The sequence below is a fragment of the Megascapheus bottae genome, chromosome 13 (assembly GCF_031878675.1).
Source record: "Megascapheus bottae isolate mThoBot1 chromosome 13, mThoBot2.hap1, whole genome shotgun sequence".
NCBI classification, from domain to species: Eukaryota; Metazoa; Chordata; class Mammalia; order Rodentia; family Geomyidae; genus Megascapheus; species Megascapheus bottae.
Genome location: NC_143521.1, coordinates 52056519 through 52074122, shown reverse-complemented (window position 1 = coordinate 52074122; position 17604 = coordinate 52056519). Strand labels below are relative to the sequence as shown.

Genomic DNA, 17604 nt, shown 5'->3' with positions numbered 1-17604 from the left:
GCCCCCTTACGTCAGTACGCTAGCCCATAGGGGGGGCGGGTCCGCCGACGGCCACGCCCCCACGTGCCCGCTTGCCACGCCCCCTCGCACCTGTCTCCGTCCCCGGGCATGCGCGGTGCGGCGTGGCGGCCCCGTGGCCCCGCCCCCAGGCGGGCGCCCGCCCCCTCCAGGGCGCCACGTGCTCCCGGAGGGCGGTGTGAGGGACGATGATCTGGCAACCTCTTTCCGCTGCGGGGCGAGTCGTCGTCAGACGTCTGGGCGTGCGGCGTCTCTGGAGCCGGGGTCTCTCCTCCGCAGACATGACGAAGGTGAGAGGGGGCGGGGGCTCCCGAGCCTCGTCGGGAGTCCTGAGTGTGGGGGCCTCGGGGCTCCGCGGGGCCGGCCGGGAGCGGTGGGGCGGGGACGCAAACACACAAGTCCCCCCGGAAAGACACCCAAGTTGGCTCGGTTTGCAGGGGGATCGGGGCGGCCCGGGCAGCGCCGCGCGGGTCGGGGGGCGGGCGCCGCGGGCCCGGGCCTCTCCCCGGAGGCCGCCCGCCGCCGCCAGCCCTGCCCGCGGGCCCCGGGGTGATGGGGGGGGGACCTCACCAGGAGAACCTGGCCGTGAACCGGTGCTCCAGAGCTCGCTCGTCTTTGGTGGGAAGGATGGAAAAGAGCGAGCATTGGGTCTGTAAGTACTTGTGGCTTTGCAGAGGGATCAGGAATCGACAGAAAACACAAACAGCTGGATCCGCACCCAGGGAAGGGGCTACTCTGCCCCCACTAGCTTTCGGGTTCCGTATCTGGCACATGGGGGAAAGATTGCCTGTTCTTTCCACCTCACCGAGTGGACATACGGCAGACAGTGTTTTTAAAAAGCCGCAAATGGGGGCCGGGAGTTTGGCCTGGTGGTTAAAGTGCTTGCCTAGCATGCACGAAGACCCGGGTTCAATTCCTCCGTACCACATTCATACAGAAAAGCCGGAATGGTGCTGAGGCTCAAGAGCTAGAGCTCTAGCCTTGAGAAAGTCCAAGGACTGTGCTCAGGCCCTGAGCTCAAGCCCAGGACTGGCAAAAAAAAATATAAAAAAAAGCCGTAAATGGCCTTGCAAAAGCACACGATGAGCTCAGAGTTTATTTTTTTGATTTGATGTGAGGGTCCTGGGCTTGTGTAACAGATAAAGGGGTACTCTCCCATCTGGGGGAATGTTCTGCTTCTCTCCCTCCCATGCCTACAGGTTGGTGGGGGTACTTGGTTAACAATACAAGTCTGCAAATCTGAAAAGATTGAAAAATCAAAATTTTAGAACACTCATTTGATGTTGCTCAATGGAAAGTTCTGTGACCTTTTTTGGACAAGTCACAGTGAAGAAGCACAAAACATGTAAAATATTGCATAATACCTCTCATGAGCAAGTGAATTTTATGCTTTTGGCTTGGGCTCCATTTCCGTGTCAACTCACACATTCTGAAATCTGAGAAAAATCCGGAACATTTCAGATAAGAGATGCTCAACCTATAGTGTCAGTATAAGTGTTAGCTTTGTTGTGTGACAAAGAAGTAAAGAAAACTTCCATCACTCTAGGTTCTGTGGCTATGTCTAAGAATCAAATTCACTTGCATGTATTAACCGGACAAAAGCATATGAATAGAGCTTGCTATTTCACATGCACATGGGAGTGGACAAAAGGAAAAAGAAAACAAGGGCTGGGACCAGGGCAGTAGTCGTGGGACTCAGGTGAGAAAGAAGGCTTATTACAGCAGGTTTGTTTGGACAGGTCCATTTGACATCATCAGCTCCCAGACATAAAACCCAAGCTAAGGTGTGAAATGGTCATAGTTAGTGAGGAATTGAAAGCGCAGCTGGGGGAGATAGCCCAGCTGGCAGCATGGCCAGTGCGGCCTCTGTTCTTTCAGTGGGAAAGACCAAGCTTGGTGGAATTCTTTGCTCCTTCTGGAGTATTGGGACCACTAAGGACTCAACTCTGATTACCCCCATGTTTCCCTATTGTCCTCAGGGCCTTATTTTAGGAATCTATTCCAAAGACAAAGAAGATGATGTGCCACAGTTCACAAGTGCAGGAGAGAATTTTGATAAATTGGTTGCTGGAAAGCTGAGAAAAACTTTGGACATGTAAGTGTTACCTGGGAGTTCTGGTTCCTAAAGGACCCAAATCAAAAGAGATTTTTTTATTATTATTAATGCTTGTCAGTAGGTAAGATGCTGGGAAATCCCCTGTCCAGGATGCCATAGTGAAAGTGAACTAGAATTCTTTAGAAGGCTCTTTCTGTTTCAGTGTGGGTAGGTCTACAATTCTGGGAAGTCACATGGTTTACAGATAGATCTCAAACGTATTATAATGTGACATAGGATTTTGGAAGTATCACAGTTGTTCAGCTCAGCTCAAATTCTTTTTCCCTAATCCGTTCCTCCTACCTTCCCACCAGCTTGTCTGTCTCCTGTAACTTAATAGTTTAAAAACAGTCAGCGTTCTACCATTTATTGCCTGCTTGGAATTTGAAGGCTTTATAAATGTTAAAGTACAAGTGGCTCACCTGCTGATGTAGCAAGAATGCAAACTAATTTGGTAAGGGCCGATCTGACCACTCTAGGAGTAGTTGGGGTCTATAAAAAGTAGGAAACAATGGGATTTCAGGCTGTATTTTTAAAAATAGAAGTATTAGCATGAGCCACTACAAATGGCTGATAATCTAGTAGACAGACTCTACGAGAGGTCTAATAATTATAATGATTTACCTGATGGGGGATGACAGAATTGTACATCCTCTCTCTTGCAACAGTCCTTCACCAGTAGAGCCTTCACAAGTCATGGATCCAGACTTGGACTTTCCTGCTAGCTCACTGGCACATGGAGTTCCTTCTTTTGACAGGAGCATTGCCTGTTCTCATGCAGATTAGCCCCTATTATAACCTCCACTGCTGTCAAATCTTCCACTTTGTAGTTGTTACTCTGTTTGCGTTTTTTTAAGGAAAAGATTTAAAAGTCATTAGTTCAGGGGCTGGGAATGTGGCCTGGGGCTTACCTGGCATACAAAAAGTTCTGGGTTGATTTCTCAGTACCATGTACACAGAAAAAGCCAGAAGTGGTGCTGTGGCTCATGTGGTAGCGCACTAGCCTTGAGGAAAGCCCAAAGATGGTATCCAGGCCCTAAGTTTAATACTCAGGACTGGAAAAAAAAAAAAAAGTAATCAGTTCAGCTAGCACATGATGCTCATTCATAGCATTGCTTTCCCTTGTTTTAGAATACACTCATGTTATCTAGTCTACAAGGTTTTGAGTTACAGTGAGAAGTGCTGTCTCTGAGAAGTCTGGCCTGAGAGCTTTCTGTAGAAACAAATCTACAGAAGCAGTTATTAGAGTATTGTATAAGCGAATTGTATAACTATCATTTGTAGAACCATCATTTCTCCTTGCTCTAGATCTGGGCCACCTCTGAAGACAGGCAAAACCCGAATCTTTTATGGTCTGCATCAGGTATGAGATGAAGATCATGGTTATTTAGTAAACCCCCTGTGGGCTCAGTACTGGCTGCCCTGTCAGGCTAGGAAGGATGTATAAGATCATAGAGTTTCATTTCCGCATTAAGCATAAGTATTTGAGATTGGGATGAGGAACCTGGTTGTCTGTTTTTCACTCTGAACATTCCTTGGGTCAAGGCCCAGTGTTATGTAGAATCATTTACAGAGTTATCCTTACTTTTCCCCTGTGTGGAGCGTAAAGTGTCATGGGGGGCTCCGTGACTGACCATGTACAGTCCCCTGCTGGGAAGGAGTGCTTTAACAAACTTCAGGGGCTCATGCAGTGTGTTTGTACGCCAGGACTTCCCCAGCGTTGTGGTGGTCGGCCTCGGCAAAAGGGCCCCTGGAGTCCATGACCAGGAGAACTGGGATGAAGGCAAAGAAAACATCAGAGCTGCTGTGGCAGGTTATTTGCTTTTTTTTTCCCCCTCTTGTTAGTCGTGGAGCTTGAACTTTGGGACTGGACTGTGTCCCTGAGCTCGTCAGCTCAAGACAAAGCTCTCTACCACTTGAGTCCAGTTTTCTGGTGGTTAACTGGAGATGAGAATCCCACAGACTTTAGTACAAAGGCAGTCCATGCTGCCTTTGAACCCCAATCTTCAGATCTCAGCCTTCTGAGTAGCTAGGATTCCAGGCGTGAGCCACCAGGCCTGGCTGGTTATTTGCTTTTGATATCTATGTTGATCAAAGCTCCAGGGGATCCTCACTTTAAGACTTTTCTTTTCTGTCTGCCCTCCACCATCACCCCTCCTGAATGTTCTCATGCAATAACCCATTTTTAGCAAAGTCAGTTTCTCTTTAGGAAGGTGCTTGGCCTTATAATAAAAAGTAAGATTTTTACTTTGAATACTTCAGTAGTTCCTATAAAGCCTTAGTCATGTATGTTAAGAGCTATATTCTACCAGAAACTGCTGTGGGAATTATTTTTGTTTTTGGTGTGTCAGACTTGGGCAAAATGGAGTCATCATATTTACAGTCAGATAAAAGAGGAACAGAGAATGGGGTGCTTGTTTACCCCTAATGAAAAGGTCTGTGTCTGTTCCTGTTTGTCAGGCAGTTAGCCTGGAGGAATCAAGGGGACACAGTTGAGTCCCTTACTGCTGAGTGCCAAGGAGAGACTGACCAAAGGTTCTTTAAGAAGCATTCTGGAGCACCAGTAATTAACTTGACTAGTCCTTGATGCTTGTGAATTTTACTTTGAAAGTTCATACTAAGCTGTTATTTTGTAACTTATAAATGTAACTTATGAATGTAAACCATAAAGGTTACTGGGTTTTACTCAGTATTATGGACAAATTTACAATGTGATTGCTTTTTTTTGTTGTTGTTGTTATTTGCCAGTTCTGGGCTTGAGCTCAGGGTATAAGCACTGACCTTGGACTTTCTCAAGGCTACAGCTCTACCACTTGAGCCACAGCACCACTTCCGGCTTTTTTCTATGTATATGGCACAGAAGAATCGAACCTGGGTATTTGTGCAGGCAAGCACTCTACCACTAGGCCAAACTCCCAGCCCTCCCTGTCCCTTTTAACCTGGGCACCTCTTGATGATTGAGAAGCTTCATCTAAGACCCCATTGTTTCAGAAATGATCATAGTAAGAGCTACCTCTCACTGTGGCCTCTCCTGCTCTGCAGTTTGCTGATGTTCACTCCGTGTGTGTGTTGACTCAGGTCTGCCTATGATTTGTACACCCATCCTCATTCTACAGATGAGGAAAAGGCTGTTCAGAATAGTGTCTGAGCTAGGATTTGAACCCCAGGCATCATCTTTGCCCCTGCTTCCTGTTGCTCGTCTTCGGTTTGACTGACAACGTTTTCTGCTTCCTTGGTCCTTATGAAGCTGGGTGCAGGCAGGTTCAAGACCTGGAGCTATCTCACGTGGAGGTGGATCCCTGCGGAGACGCCCAGGCCGCTGCTGAAGGAGCTGTGCTTGGTCTCTATGAATATGACGAGCTTAAGCAGAAGAAGAAGACATCTGTGTTGGCAGAGCTCTATGGAAGGTGATGGAAAGAAGCTAAGATGGGGGTGTCACAGAGTGGCCTGTCTGTAGCCTTCCTAGTTAATTCCTTACCCACGGGATACTGCTCACCGTCCAGGGCTCTGCTCCTGGCTCTGTCTCATGCATGTTTCCCCCATGGCATCCATATGGCCCACTCTGGTACCAGAGAGGGAGAGATGATGACAGACGCATCTGAACAAGTTTTGGTCCAAATCCTGTCCACTGAACGGGCACCTGTGGGCCTCGTGCTCATGCCTGCACGGATCTTTGTGAATGTGCTGGAAGATTCTTTAGCAGGCCACTGAGCACGGGTACATTCCAGCCCTGCACTGGACTCTGAGGGGCGAGATCCCTGCTGTCTGAAAATATAATATGACACCTCTAGACCTCCCGTGTTGTGGAGGCTGTGGGTGGCCCGTGGCCCGTGGTGCTGAGCAGCTGTGAGGGTGTAGCTGGGGATGCAGTAAGCTGACTTTGAACCTTGGTTCCACTTTCTTGGGGTGACCTTAGTTCAGTGAGTAAAACCTCTAGCATTGTACTCTCAGCACCATTGTTTCTGGGATGATCCAAAGACAGACTGGAACACGTGTGTGACACATAGTGACTCTTTTGAGCTAATCCAGCTGTTGTTTTATCCATCTCTGAGCTGCCTGTACTAACTCCTGATGTGGACAAGAAGAGCCAGGACCATACAACACATGGCCACATGCTGCTATTCTAAAGCTAATCTTGCCATTTAGGAGTTAGGATTTAGAGCTCTGACCCAGACAGAAGAAGGCGGGAAAGTCTCCAACTTGATGTCTGGTTGTGGACCACTCATTTTAGTGCTTAGCCTCTGGCCTGTGTCATCCCTCTGCTGTGGCAGAGTACAAAATAAACCTTTTTTACAGGAGCCTGCCCATCCATGTCAGCACAGCCCCTGGTGTATACAGCAGAAGACTCCAAAGTCGACTGCTCGGCCTGACAAATAGGCCTGTTTTCAAGCTCGTTGCATTCTTCCTTCCACCTGAGTTGTTACTTGCCGTCTTTGTCTTCTCGGGTCTTTGTGGCTGTTACTGTGTTATGAGCCTCTTCTGGCTGCAGAATGACTGGGGTTTTTCATCCTGGTTCACAGTAACTCTCTTTGCTTCTGCAGTGGGGATCATGAAGCCTGGCAGCGAGGCGTCCTCTTTGCCTTGGGGCAGAACTTGGCTCGCCGGTTGATGGAGACTCCAGCCAATGAGATGACACCGACAAAATTTGCTGAAATTATTCAGGAGAAACTCAGAAATGCTAGTCCTAAAACAGAGGTCTACATCAGGTAATTCAAAATTACCTCAGACTCAACAGGATATTAGAGACAGAAGGAGCCTTTCAGATTCTAAATTGCAGCCCCTTGTCTTGTTCGGAACAGTAACTTGAACCCAGATAGGTGAGATGATGCATCAGCAACTACCCACGGGCTGAGATAGGGCCCTGAGGTTCTTTGTGTCTTTCCTTATCTTTGAGAATGTGCTATGACGTGTGTGTGTGTACATGTGTGTATGTGTTCTCTTGTTGAGATGTAATTCGCATACCAAACTCATATTTAGTGTGTTGACATGGTTGTGCTACCATGACAACACTCAATTTTAAGACCATGTTGATTACTTGAGAAGAAACCTTGTACCCATCGAGAGGTTTTCCTGCCCACTTCCGTTTCCCTTCCCCAGGCTTGGGTGATGCACACACCTTCTCATTGTTTCTCTGATCTCTTCTGTCAGAGTTGTATTGTACATACAATGCTGGGAGCAATTGAATATGAGTTTTGTGTGGACTTGTTTCTATTCCTTTTAGTTTTGTATTTAGGATATATATATATTTATTACATATGGTAACAGAAGAGCTTGGTAAGGAAAGCACATGGGCCATTTCAGTCAGTTCTTCCTGTCTTTTTGCTTGCAGTGCATTGAAGAGTAGTAACACATGCCTAAAGGCATGGAAAGGGAATTCCCTTCGCTGGATTGCAGGATGGCCTTGTGAGGGAGCGGGGCAGGGCTGGTGGGCCTCAGGTCCTGTCCTTCCAAGTTCCCTTGCTGTCTTTGTAGCCCTCTAGGCAACCCAGTTTTCACCATTTAGGGGCTTATGCTTAAAACGAATCAGCAGATAATTGCTTTACCTAAAGGATTATTCATTGCCAAAGTAACTTCTTCATTTGAAATCCTTCTTCGGTAGTTGTAATTAGGGTTCATCTTTCTTAGGGAAGCATGAACTAGCTGAGAGAAGGAAAGTTTGTAATGTGTACAAAACATGGGGCCTAGAGCTTGTTAAAGTCTCTGGATGGCTCAGGTGTCCAGTTGATAGTGGCGTGTAGGTTTAATTGAGGTGTCCTGGTAGACATTGCTTTGGCTTATGTGAGATGCCAGGTACTTTGTGTCGCCAAGCAATGGTGGTGCACTTATAGCAGGCATAGCGCTTCTAGAGCTCCTGAGAGCTTAGCAGTCAGGTACAAAGCCCTGGTCTCTTTCCTCAATGAAGATCTTCAGCAAGGAACATTTTCTCCTTTGCAAGTATTATGCAGGAGCAGGGGCCAACGTAGATGTTAAAAGGCTATGGAGCAGAGCTTACACTTGCCCAGATAAAAGGTGTACAGGGCACTTTGGGTTTGGAGGCAGGTGTGCTTTGATCTCCAAGGAAACCACAAGGCTTTTGGACAAGATCAGAGGGAAAAAGAGCTTAGGCAGAGAAGAAGATGACTCAGGAAGCTGAGGTGTAGCTGCACAAAACCCTGGCCAGCGTAGGGGAGTTTCCATCAAAGAAGTGCAGACGGCTCTTCAGAACGGAAGTCTTTATAAAACATCGAGGACTGGCTTTGTGTGCAGTGGCTTTCATAGTACTCCCCGTTTCTTTTGACTTTTTCTGTGCATTCTTTGTCCCTTTGAAGTTTGGTGGCAGTCCTGGTTTAATCCTGAAGACCAATCGATAGGCAAGTGTGGAGACTTCCTGAGACCTGGTGCTGCTGGTCTGGGAGCACAGACCTAGGTACCATGGCCCAGAAATCAACACAAAGCTCCCTCGAACCTTGTAGGAGAACAGAATAGTGACTTCTGGTTTGCCTTAATGACTGCTTCCATTCTGTGCTCCACAATGCTTCTGTGTTAAGTAAGAACGAATTTGTTTTCCCACATTAGACACTTCAGAGACATCTCAAACTGCAGTTAAACTGAGAGTAATAGCGTGACAATATTGGAAACTGAAATTCCATCAGTTCTAAGAAAGCGGAGGAATAGGGTATGGTATTCTAGGCAGTGTAGTATAGCTTTGTTAAAACTGACTATACACTACTTTCTAACATTGTATGCATTATTATGTACAAACTTTTCATAGTTGAAGAATTAGGCTCATAAGTAAGTGACTTGCCCCAGAATATGCACAAAGTAGTAGGGTGTTACAGAGTGACAGTGGCCTGCCTGCACGCCCTCCCTTGTTCCCACCCCTGGGCTGAGAGTCACCTCAGCCTTGTGCATTCTAGGCAAGCACTGAGCCGTAGTTCTTGCTCAGTGTGATATTTTTAAGAGCTTTTACATAATGAACCCATTAAAAACCATAAAATACAGAAGTATATTTTTATACAAGTAATATTACTAATGAGCTGGTCGTGGAGTTCGCCTGGGTGATGTTCCTGAGCTGTTTTGCTCAAGGCTAGCGCTCTGCCACTTGGGCCACAGCTCCACGTTTGGCTTTTGGGTGGTTAACTGGAATAAAGAGTCTCATGAACTTTCTTGCCTGAGTTGGCTTTGAACCTCAGTCCTCAGATCTTAGCCTTGGGAGCAAAGATTACAGACATGAACTGCCAGTCCCCCAGCCTAATAAGGTTTAAAACAAAACTTTTTAAAAATGCTCATAAGCTTTTCCTAGGTAATTCTAAAATGTAATAGTATATCTTCTTTTCCTCTCTTTCTGTCCTGCAGACCCAAACCTTGGATTGAGGAACAGCAGATGGGCTCGTTTCTAAGCGTAGCCAAAGGGTCTGAAGAGCCTCCGGTGTTCCTGGAAATCCACTACACGGGCAGCCCCAACACTGGTGATGCGCCTGTGGTCTTTGTCGGGAAGGGCATTACCTTTGACAGGTAACTACTGCTGACAGCACAGGGCGTGTGTTGTGCATTCCAGTGACCGCTTGGTGTGTACGTGTTACTTGGTGCCCAGTCTGAATCATCACTGTGGTCTTGAGTCTTACAAATTTTTATAGGTTAAGTAGTTTATTTGCACAAAATAAATTAGAATGATGAAACCTGTGGAAACTATTTTAAGAAGGGGGAAGCATTAAGGGAGAATGATAAAAGAAGTTTGATTAAGGCATACTGTAAAACTGGGTGCTGGTGGCTCATGCTTGTAATCCTAGCTCCTCAGGAGGCTGAGATCTGAGGATCATGGTTCAGAACCCGCCCAGGCAGGAAAGTGTGTGAAACTTTTATTTCCAGTTAACCGCCAGAAAACCAGAAGTGGTGCTGTGGCTCAAGTGGTAGAGAGCTACCCTTGAGCTAAAGAGCTTAGGAACAGTGCCAAGGTCCCAGAGTTCAAGCTCCACAAGCCACAAAACAAAAAAAAAAAACCCCAAAACTACATTGTATACATGTAGAAATGTTACAATGAACCACCTCTTATTTGCAGAGTTTAAAGTGTATCAGGCTACCATTTACAAAATGCTTGTGTAACATGTCAGAGGTGTGTGTGTGTGTGTGTGTGTGTGTGTGTGTGTGTGTGTTACTGCAGTTTAAACTTAGGGCCTTAGGTGCTGTCCCTGGCTTTTTCCCTCCAGGCTAGCATTCATCTTCCACTTGAGCTCAGTTTCACTTCTAGGTTCTCAATGGTTGGTTGGTCTTTCCTGCCTAGGATGGGCTTGGAACAGAGAGCCCTAGCTCTCAGCCTCCTCATTAGCTAGAATTACAGGCATGAGCCACTGGCAATGGCTGAGACTAGGTAAGTTTTGTATGCATTGGGTCTTATGGCCATTCTACTGTAAGGAAGCCATAATTCAAAAAGATGAAGTAATTTATTCTGTCTCACACCTAAGAAGTAGAGTCAGGAGTCAAAATTAGATCTGTCTTTAAAGTGTCTGGAAATTTGCCCTCCACACACTTTGATTTTCCTTAGTGGAGAACCTGTTCACATGGATACAGCTGTGGGTTGCTAAGCTAGTACTGTCTTCCCTTGGCAAGTGTTACTTCCCTTAGCTGAGCGGTTAGCAGTCATTAGTCTTACCAAACCATCAGAGTTTCTTACAACTGAAAAGCATCTCCCATTACTTCAGCCAAAGAGAGGCAGAGACAGAAGAGTCTCAGGGAAGCCCTCCACACTTGGCAACGCATGCTCTTTTTAAGGCAGTGGTTTTGGCCTTGGTCTTGCTCACGGCTTTTCCCCCACAGTGGCGGTATCTCCATAAAGCCCTCCGCAAACATGGACCTCATGAGGGCCGACATGGGAGGAGCTGCGACCGTGTGCTCGGCCATTGTGTCTGCTGCAAAGCTTGATTTGCCCATCAACATCGTAGGTAAGAGGGGAGGGAGGCATGGCGTGTTGGGGCTTCTAGCACACAGCAGAGGTGCTGTCCTCCCACTCACAAAAGGTCTAGAGACAGGTTTTAACCAGCGTTCATTCAGAAGAGCTTTTATGTTCTTTTTCATAGGTTTGGCCCCTCTTTGTGAAAACATGCCCAGTGGCAAGGCCAACAAGCCTGGGGATGTGGTGAGAGCCAAGAACGGGAAGACCATCCAGGTTTGTGGTGGCCCCTCCATCCAGAGCACCCAAGTTCCTCAGGGACCTCCGCCATGGCCCCGGCTCTGTGCTGGGGCTGTCTTCAGGGCTGAGCAGAGTCACAAGTCCTTCTTGTTACTTTGTTTTGTTTTTGAAATCAGTGATCCAGGGGTTTGAACTTAATAAGCCAATGCTCTACTGCTTGAGCTGTATCCCAGCCCTGTAGGAATTCCTTGATGAGCATACGTAAGATTATTTTTCACACTCACTATTGTAGTCATGTTCTTTCCAATGACCATCTATCTGTATACACAAATGACCCTGAAATTGCAGCCAGTCCTGTAGAGCATGGTGTAGCAGTAAACATGGGTTCATGTCTGTGAATAGCAGGGGCTAGTGCCTGGATATGCTTGTAGCACAACTAGCTTTCATCTGTGTTGATGTTCCATGGAAAACACTGCTCCACAAATTGAGCATGGGGCAGCATGTACTTGTATGAAGACTGCTAGGAACATGCTCTCTACTAAGAAAGCAGCATATTGACAAAGGATTGCAGGAGTTGGCAAGAGTTCTCTAGTCTGGGGATTTGTGCTGCCACATATCTTTCTTAAGCTCTTTTCTCTAATTATTTCCAGGAATCTATGCATTTCCCTCTTCTTGTTAGATCCTTTCAGTAAAAAATCCAGTAGGGACCGGGAGCGTAGCCTAGTGATAGCGTGCTCATCTAGCATGCATGAAGCCCTGGCTTCAATTCCTTGGTACCATATACACAGAAAAAGGTAGAAGTGGTGCCATGGCTCTGGTGGCAGAGCACGAGCCCTCAGCAAAGAGTGTCCAAGGACAGTGCCCAGGCCCCGAGTTTAAGCCCCAGTACTGACAAAAAAAAAAGAAGAAGAGAAAATAAATCAAAACATTTTTTTTTTTTTTTTGGCCATTCCAGGCCTGGGCACTGTCCTTGAGCTTCTTTGGCTCAAGGCTAGCACTCTTCTTATCTCTTGAGCCACAGCACCATTTCCAGCTTTTTCTGTTAATGTGATACCAAGCAGTTGAACCCAAGATTTCATGTATACTGGGCAAGCACTGTACCCCTAAACCACATTCGCAGTCCTAAACTCATTTACTTCAGGTTCAGAGTTCTCGGGTCTGGAGGGGAGGGGGTAATTCCATTTACTTTCCAGTCAAGTATGTATCTAATACTTGGTGGCAATTTTTCCTCTCTCTCCCGTTTCCCATTTGTAAAGTACATCATTTTAAGGTCTCATTTCGAAACCCTTTACCTTTCTCTTTGCTCGTCCTCTTTGCAGGTGGATAACACGGACGCCGAGGGGAGGCTCATCCTTGCCGATGCTCTCTGCTACGCTCACACCTTTAATCCCAAGCTCATCATCAACGCCGCCACCTTAACAGGTCACAGCACACACTTTCCATCTTCTTGTGGTTGGTGATATGTTGTGGGGTTTTGCACTGAGCCAGATGCAGCTGGAAGCTACTGAAGCATGCTAAGCACCGAAGAGCTGAGGTCCAGTATGTGCCTTGGAGTGGTCACCAAGCACACAGTGTGGACAGTGGTCCAGAGAAAGATCGGATGGATAGACACAGGCAGTCCAGTGAAGAGACCTGCTGGGGCAGTTGAGTTTTGAGGGTATGTGTGTGTGTGTGTGTGTGTTTGTGGGTCATGGGGCTTGAACTCTGCCTGGGCGCGATCCCAGAGCTTTTCAGCTCAAGGCTACCACCCTAGTTTTGAGCCAAGCCCCACTTCCCATTTTCTAGGGGTTAATTTAGAGATGAGCCTTGGGTCCTTTCGTGGTTTTGAACCTTGATTCTCAAATCTCGGCCGCCTGAGTAGCTAGGATTACAGGCGTGAGCCACCGCGCCCGGCTGTGTGTGTGGGAGTGTGTGTGTATGTGTTTTAAAGATGACTGTTACAGTATCTGTAACTAGTTTTAAAATAAGCTGTTCTTTTATTTGGAAACTTGTAGGGTTTCTTTCTTTTCTTCCTGAGCATTACTGTGTTCCCGTGGTAGACTGCAGTGTCTGCACAGTGGTAGAATGAACTAGATAGACTTATGGGACTACTGAGCCAGGCCCGTCATTCATTTTCTCTGCACCAATACCAAAATCAGGAAGGCTGCTTACTGAGTTGTGGTACCTAATAAAGAACTTGAGACAACCTAGAAATATGAGTTTTGAAATGATTTTGTAGTTTGTTGGAGATGAAAGTGTAGAGGAAGACTTTTTTTTCTTAAAGGAATCAAAGCTGTGTAGCAGATAGGGGTGATTAGAAGTGCTGCAGACTGAGAGGCCTCGGTGCCATCACTGAGGACAATTGTGATCCATGCCTCCCTCTGTTCTCATCATTAGACATCTTTCAGACATTTGTCTAGAATAGAGGAATGTGTTTAGAGCATAAAAGGAAGAATGCCCACTTAACTATTTCTCTATAAGATGTTTAAAAGTCTAGGATGAAATATCAGTAGTTGACAGTAGTTACCCTGGGATGAGATTACAGGGTAATACTTGCTTTGATACTGTTTGGTTGGTTTTGTGTGTGTGTGTGTGTGTGTGTGTGTGTGTTTAGATTTTCCTTAAAAATGGAGATTTCTGAAGTTTGTGTTTTTGAAAATGAGGGATTCCTTACACAGGGTTAGAGGTCATAGTTTCTGGTCTGCAGAGACAGATGGTGACCTGAGGGGCTTGTGTCTTACAGGTGCCATGGACATAGCCCTGGGGTCAGGCGCCACTGGGGTCTTTACCAATTCATCCTGGCTGTGGAAGAAGCTATTTGAGGTAAGGATCACAGGTGGAGCCTAAATTCCCACGATGAGTTATTATGGTCTTCCAGTCATATACTTGTTCATCCCCTGCGTTAAAAGTAATTGTCATGCTGTGGCTTTGCCTTTGAGCTGGAAATAGACCACAGCAATGATCTTAATTCTAGGGAGCTTTGGGTTTCCTTACAAATGAATCAACTTACAAATAACATGGCTGTGGCTGAGAATCCCCAGGGTATGTGGATGGCGCTGTGAGGGAGCGTCTTGTGAGTCACATAGAGTACATGCAGCTTGCCTGCCCGACCAGTCCAGTGACTCATCAGACCACTGAGCTCTGAGCCTCCCTCAAGCCCTTCCACACCAGCCCTTCCAAATTCATCCCTCCCCCTCACCCTACAGCAGTTTGTGACTCTGACCTCTTAACGACAGCCAGCTCTTGTCTTCGCTCACTGTCCTGCTTCATTCCCAGCTTGCAGGCTGTTGGTTTTGTGCCCTCCTTGGGCTGGCATTCAGTTGCTGATACATGCTCTTGCACCTTAGTCCCCATGGCTTCCTCCAGTGGCTATAGTGATGGCCCCACATGGCTGCCCATCTGCCAGCTCCTTCCTCCTTTCAGCCTCCACTTACCCAGAGATTCTTATGGGAAGTAAACAAAATCCATGAATCCACTTGTGAGACTGGGCTAAGGTCGTTAAGTTAGTTTTTTAGCCTCCATGGCTTCCCCTGCATCTCTACTTTCTTGTCACTGGTGAGCTTACCCTCTAAACCTCTAACAACTCAGTCGTTTCCTTCCAGGGTGGGCCAGGAGCCTCTCTGGTCTTCCAACCACCCAGTTCCCCACTATCATCATGGCACCCACACTGTTTTGACTTTAATAAAAAGAAATTAAAGTTCAGTGCATATAAAAGCACCTCAGTAACTAATAGCTTACAGTCTTTTCCTGAAGGCAGTCTCTTACATCCTTTGACTAATGTACCTCATAGGGACTTAAGGGCCAAACATCTTGTATTGTTGCTTCTTCCCTTTTACTTTGCCTCTGACCTTTGGCACCTTAACTCTACACAGTGTGTTAAAAAAATCTGTTCAGCTGGGCACCAGCGGCTCATGCCTGTAATCCTAGCTACTCAGGAGGCTGAGACCTAAAGATTGGGGTTCAAGGCCAGCCTGAACACAAAAGTCTGTGAGACTTATCTCCAGGAAGCTGTGCTGTGGCTCAAGTGGTAGAGTGCTAGCCTTGAGCTGAAGGGCTCAGGAATAGCACCCAGGCCCAAAGTTCAAGCCCCATGACGTATAAATAACAATCTGTTTATGTATGTGTTTATCCTTATAGTCTACAGGACTTTTGATAGCTCAGCTTATTTGGAGATGCTTAAAAATTCAGTGCACAAAAATAGAATGATTAGGTATGTAAGTGAATGAATGAATGAATGAAATCATTTTATGTCAGGACCTGGTTTTCAGTGATGCAGGGCCAGCCCCTAAAACCTGTCTCCAGAACAGGTTACCTGTTTATATAGCTGAAACAGACTTTAGCAAATGGTTTACAGCTAATAAGAAATGTCTTGTTATGATTAGAAAGTCATAATGCCTGTTTTATAGACTAATGCATTGGTATAACAAGTTGATCCGTTCCTTCATAGCTCAAGCACTCTGAATTTTCCACAACCTGTTTCATCCAGTCTTTTATTGTTGTTATTTTGGTTGTGGGGCTTGAACTCTGAGTCTGTGTGTTGTCCCTGAGCTCTTCAGCTCAAGGCTACCGCCCTACCCCTGGAGCCACAGCGCCACTTTGTTTTTTGGTGGTTAATTGGAGATAGGAGTCTCACGTATTTCAGTGCCCACGCTGGCTTTGGGCTGGCTTTGAACCATGATCCTCAGATCTGAGTCTCCTGAGTAGTTAGGATTACAGGAGTGAGCCACCGTGCCAGGCTTCATCTAGTTTTAACTGTCACCCAATGTCTTCTTTAGGCCAGCATCGACACAGGAGACCGTGTGTGGAGGATGCCCCTATTTGAGCATTACACAAGACAAGTTGTGGATTGCCAGCTTGCTGATGTTAATAACATTGGGAAATATAGGTAAGAGAGCCAAATTTTGTTTTTGTAACCATCCATGGTTGCAAAAATGACTGTTTTTAGTCTTTACAAAGATTTGACTGTAGTTTTTTTTTTTTTTCCCCTATATATGTGTTACCGAGGAATTGAACCTGGCTCTTCGTGCACGCTAGGCAAGCACTTTACCACTAGGCCAAACTCCCGGCCTATAGTTTCTTTTTGATGCAGAGCTTATACACTTTTTGATGTGTTGAATGCTCAAAGTATTTCCCCAGCAGACTCTAAAAATGTTGCATTTTAAAGGTCATAGCAAATGAAGAGGCAAAGAAACAAGTTCAGTGGCTCACACCTGTTTTCCTATCCATTTAGGAGGCAAAGATGGGGAGGATTGATGTTTGAGGCTATTTCAGCAAACAGATGACATGACTTCATCTTAGCCAATTAAATCTAGGCATGGTGGCATGTCTGCTAAACTGTGGGAGGCTTAAGCAAGAGGATTGGGGTCCAGGCCCAGTGTACAAGATGGTATTTGAAAAATAATGAAAGCAGAAAGGGCTAGAGTGTGGCTCAGTGCTCTGAATTAAAACCTGAAGGAAAAAGAAAGGAGGTGATGAGAAATACAAAGTAGGGAAAAGTAAAATAGGGGAATTTATTTCATGTTTGGCTTAAAGCCACATGTAAAAGAAATTCCCTGACTTCTGGGCTAACTCCTTACATGGTCTTATAAGCCCTTTGTACTGTGGTCTCAGAACCTATCTAGCAAGAACATAGGATCTCACTGACATGCTCGGTGCATGTGGCCTCGGGGGAAGCAGTGCAATGCCGTGTGCCTTTCTTGCCAGATCTGCAGGTGCCTGCACTGCGGCGGCGTTTCTGAAGGAGTTCGTGACCCACCCCAAGTGGGCGCATCTGGACATCGCAGGTGTGATGACCAACAAGGACGAGGTGCCATACCTGCGCAAGGGCATGACCGGCAGGCCCACGCGCACGCTCATCGAGTTCCTGCATCGCTTCAGTCAGGACAGCCATTAGCTCCTGCGGAGTCAGCCCCCCGAGCGTCTTCAGCACGGGGCTCGAGAACGCCTTCAGCTGCATGAAGGTCTTTTCAAGGCAACCAACGATACTTATTTCTAACGTGTGCAGCACAACGAAAGATGTGTGTGCCTTGATGTGATTGTTTTCATTTTGTGCAGAGGGTGATGAAAGTAAAGCTACTATCTCTCCACGTGGCCATTTTCAAAATCACTTCCTGATTCTTTTTCCGAGTGTAGGTTTCTAATTGAGGGAAAACAATGTACTTCATGATTTGTGGTGCTATGAAGGAGTGAATTAAAAGTAACTATGCAGTTGTAATCAATAGTTGCATTTTTTGTGCTGTCTAGTTTGGTTGATAGTTACATTTTATGACAAACTGAGTAACTTTACCATAATATGTGTCTTTTGGTCTTGTTACATGAACTACGCAATTAAATTGTGGTATGGAAATAGAGGACTTTCTCAACGCTAATTATTACTTGGGGGGCACTCAGTGATTGAGTTTACTAA

General features: G+C 46.2%; 1 protein-coding gene across 1 annotated transcript; it reads left to right on the top strand.

Annotated features, from left to right (window-relative positions):
- Positions 1–182: 182 nt before the first annotated feature.
- Lap3 (leucine aminopeptidase 3) lies at positions 183–17412 on the top strand. The gene is made up of 13 exons (XM_090343793.1): positions 183–308; positions 1998–2113; positions 3422–3476; positions 3821–3926; positions 5361–5520; positions 6655–6819; positions 9449–9607; positions 10907–11031; positions 11167–11255; positions 12539–12641; positions 13942–14021; positions 15974–16083; positions 16902–17412. The coding sequence occupies exons 1-13, from the start codon at positions 207–209 to the stop codon at positions 17089–17091; spliced, it is 1560 nt and encodes a 519-aa protein (XP_090199919.1). The 5' UTR covers positions 183–206; the 3' UTR covers positions 17092–17412.
- The last annotated feature ends 192 nt before the right edge of the window (positions 17413–17604 follow it).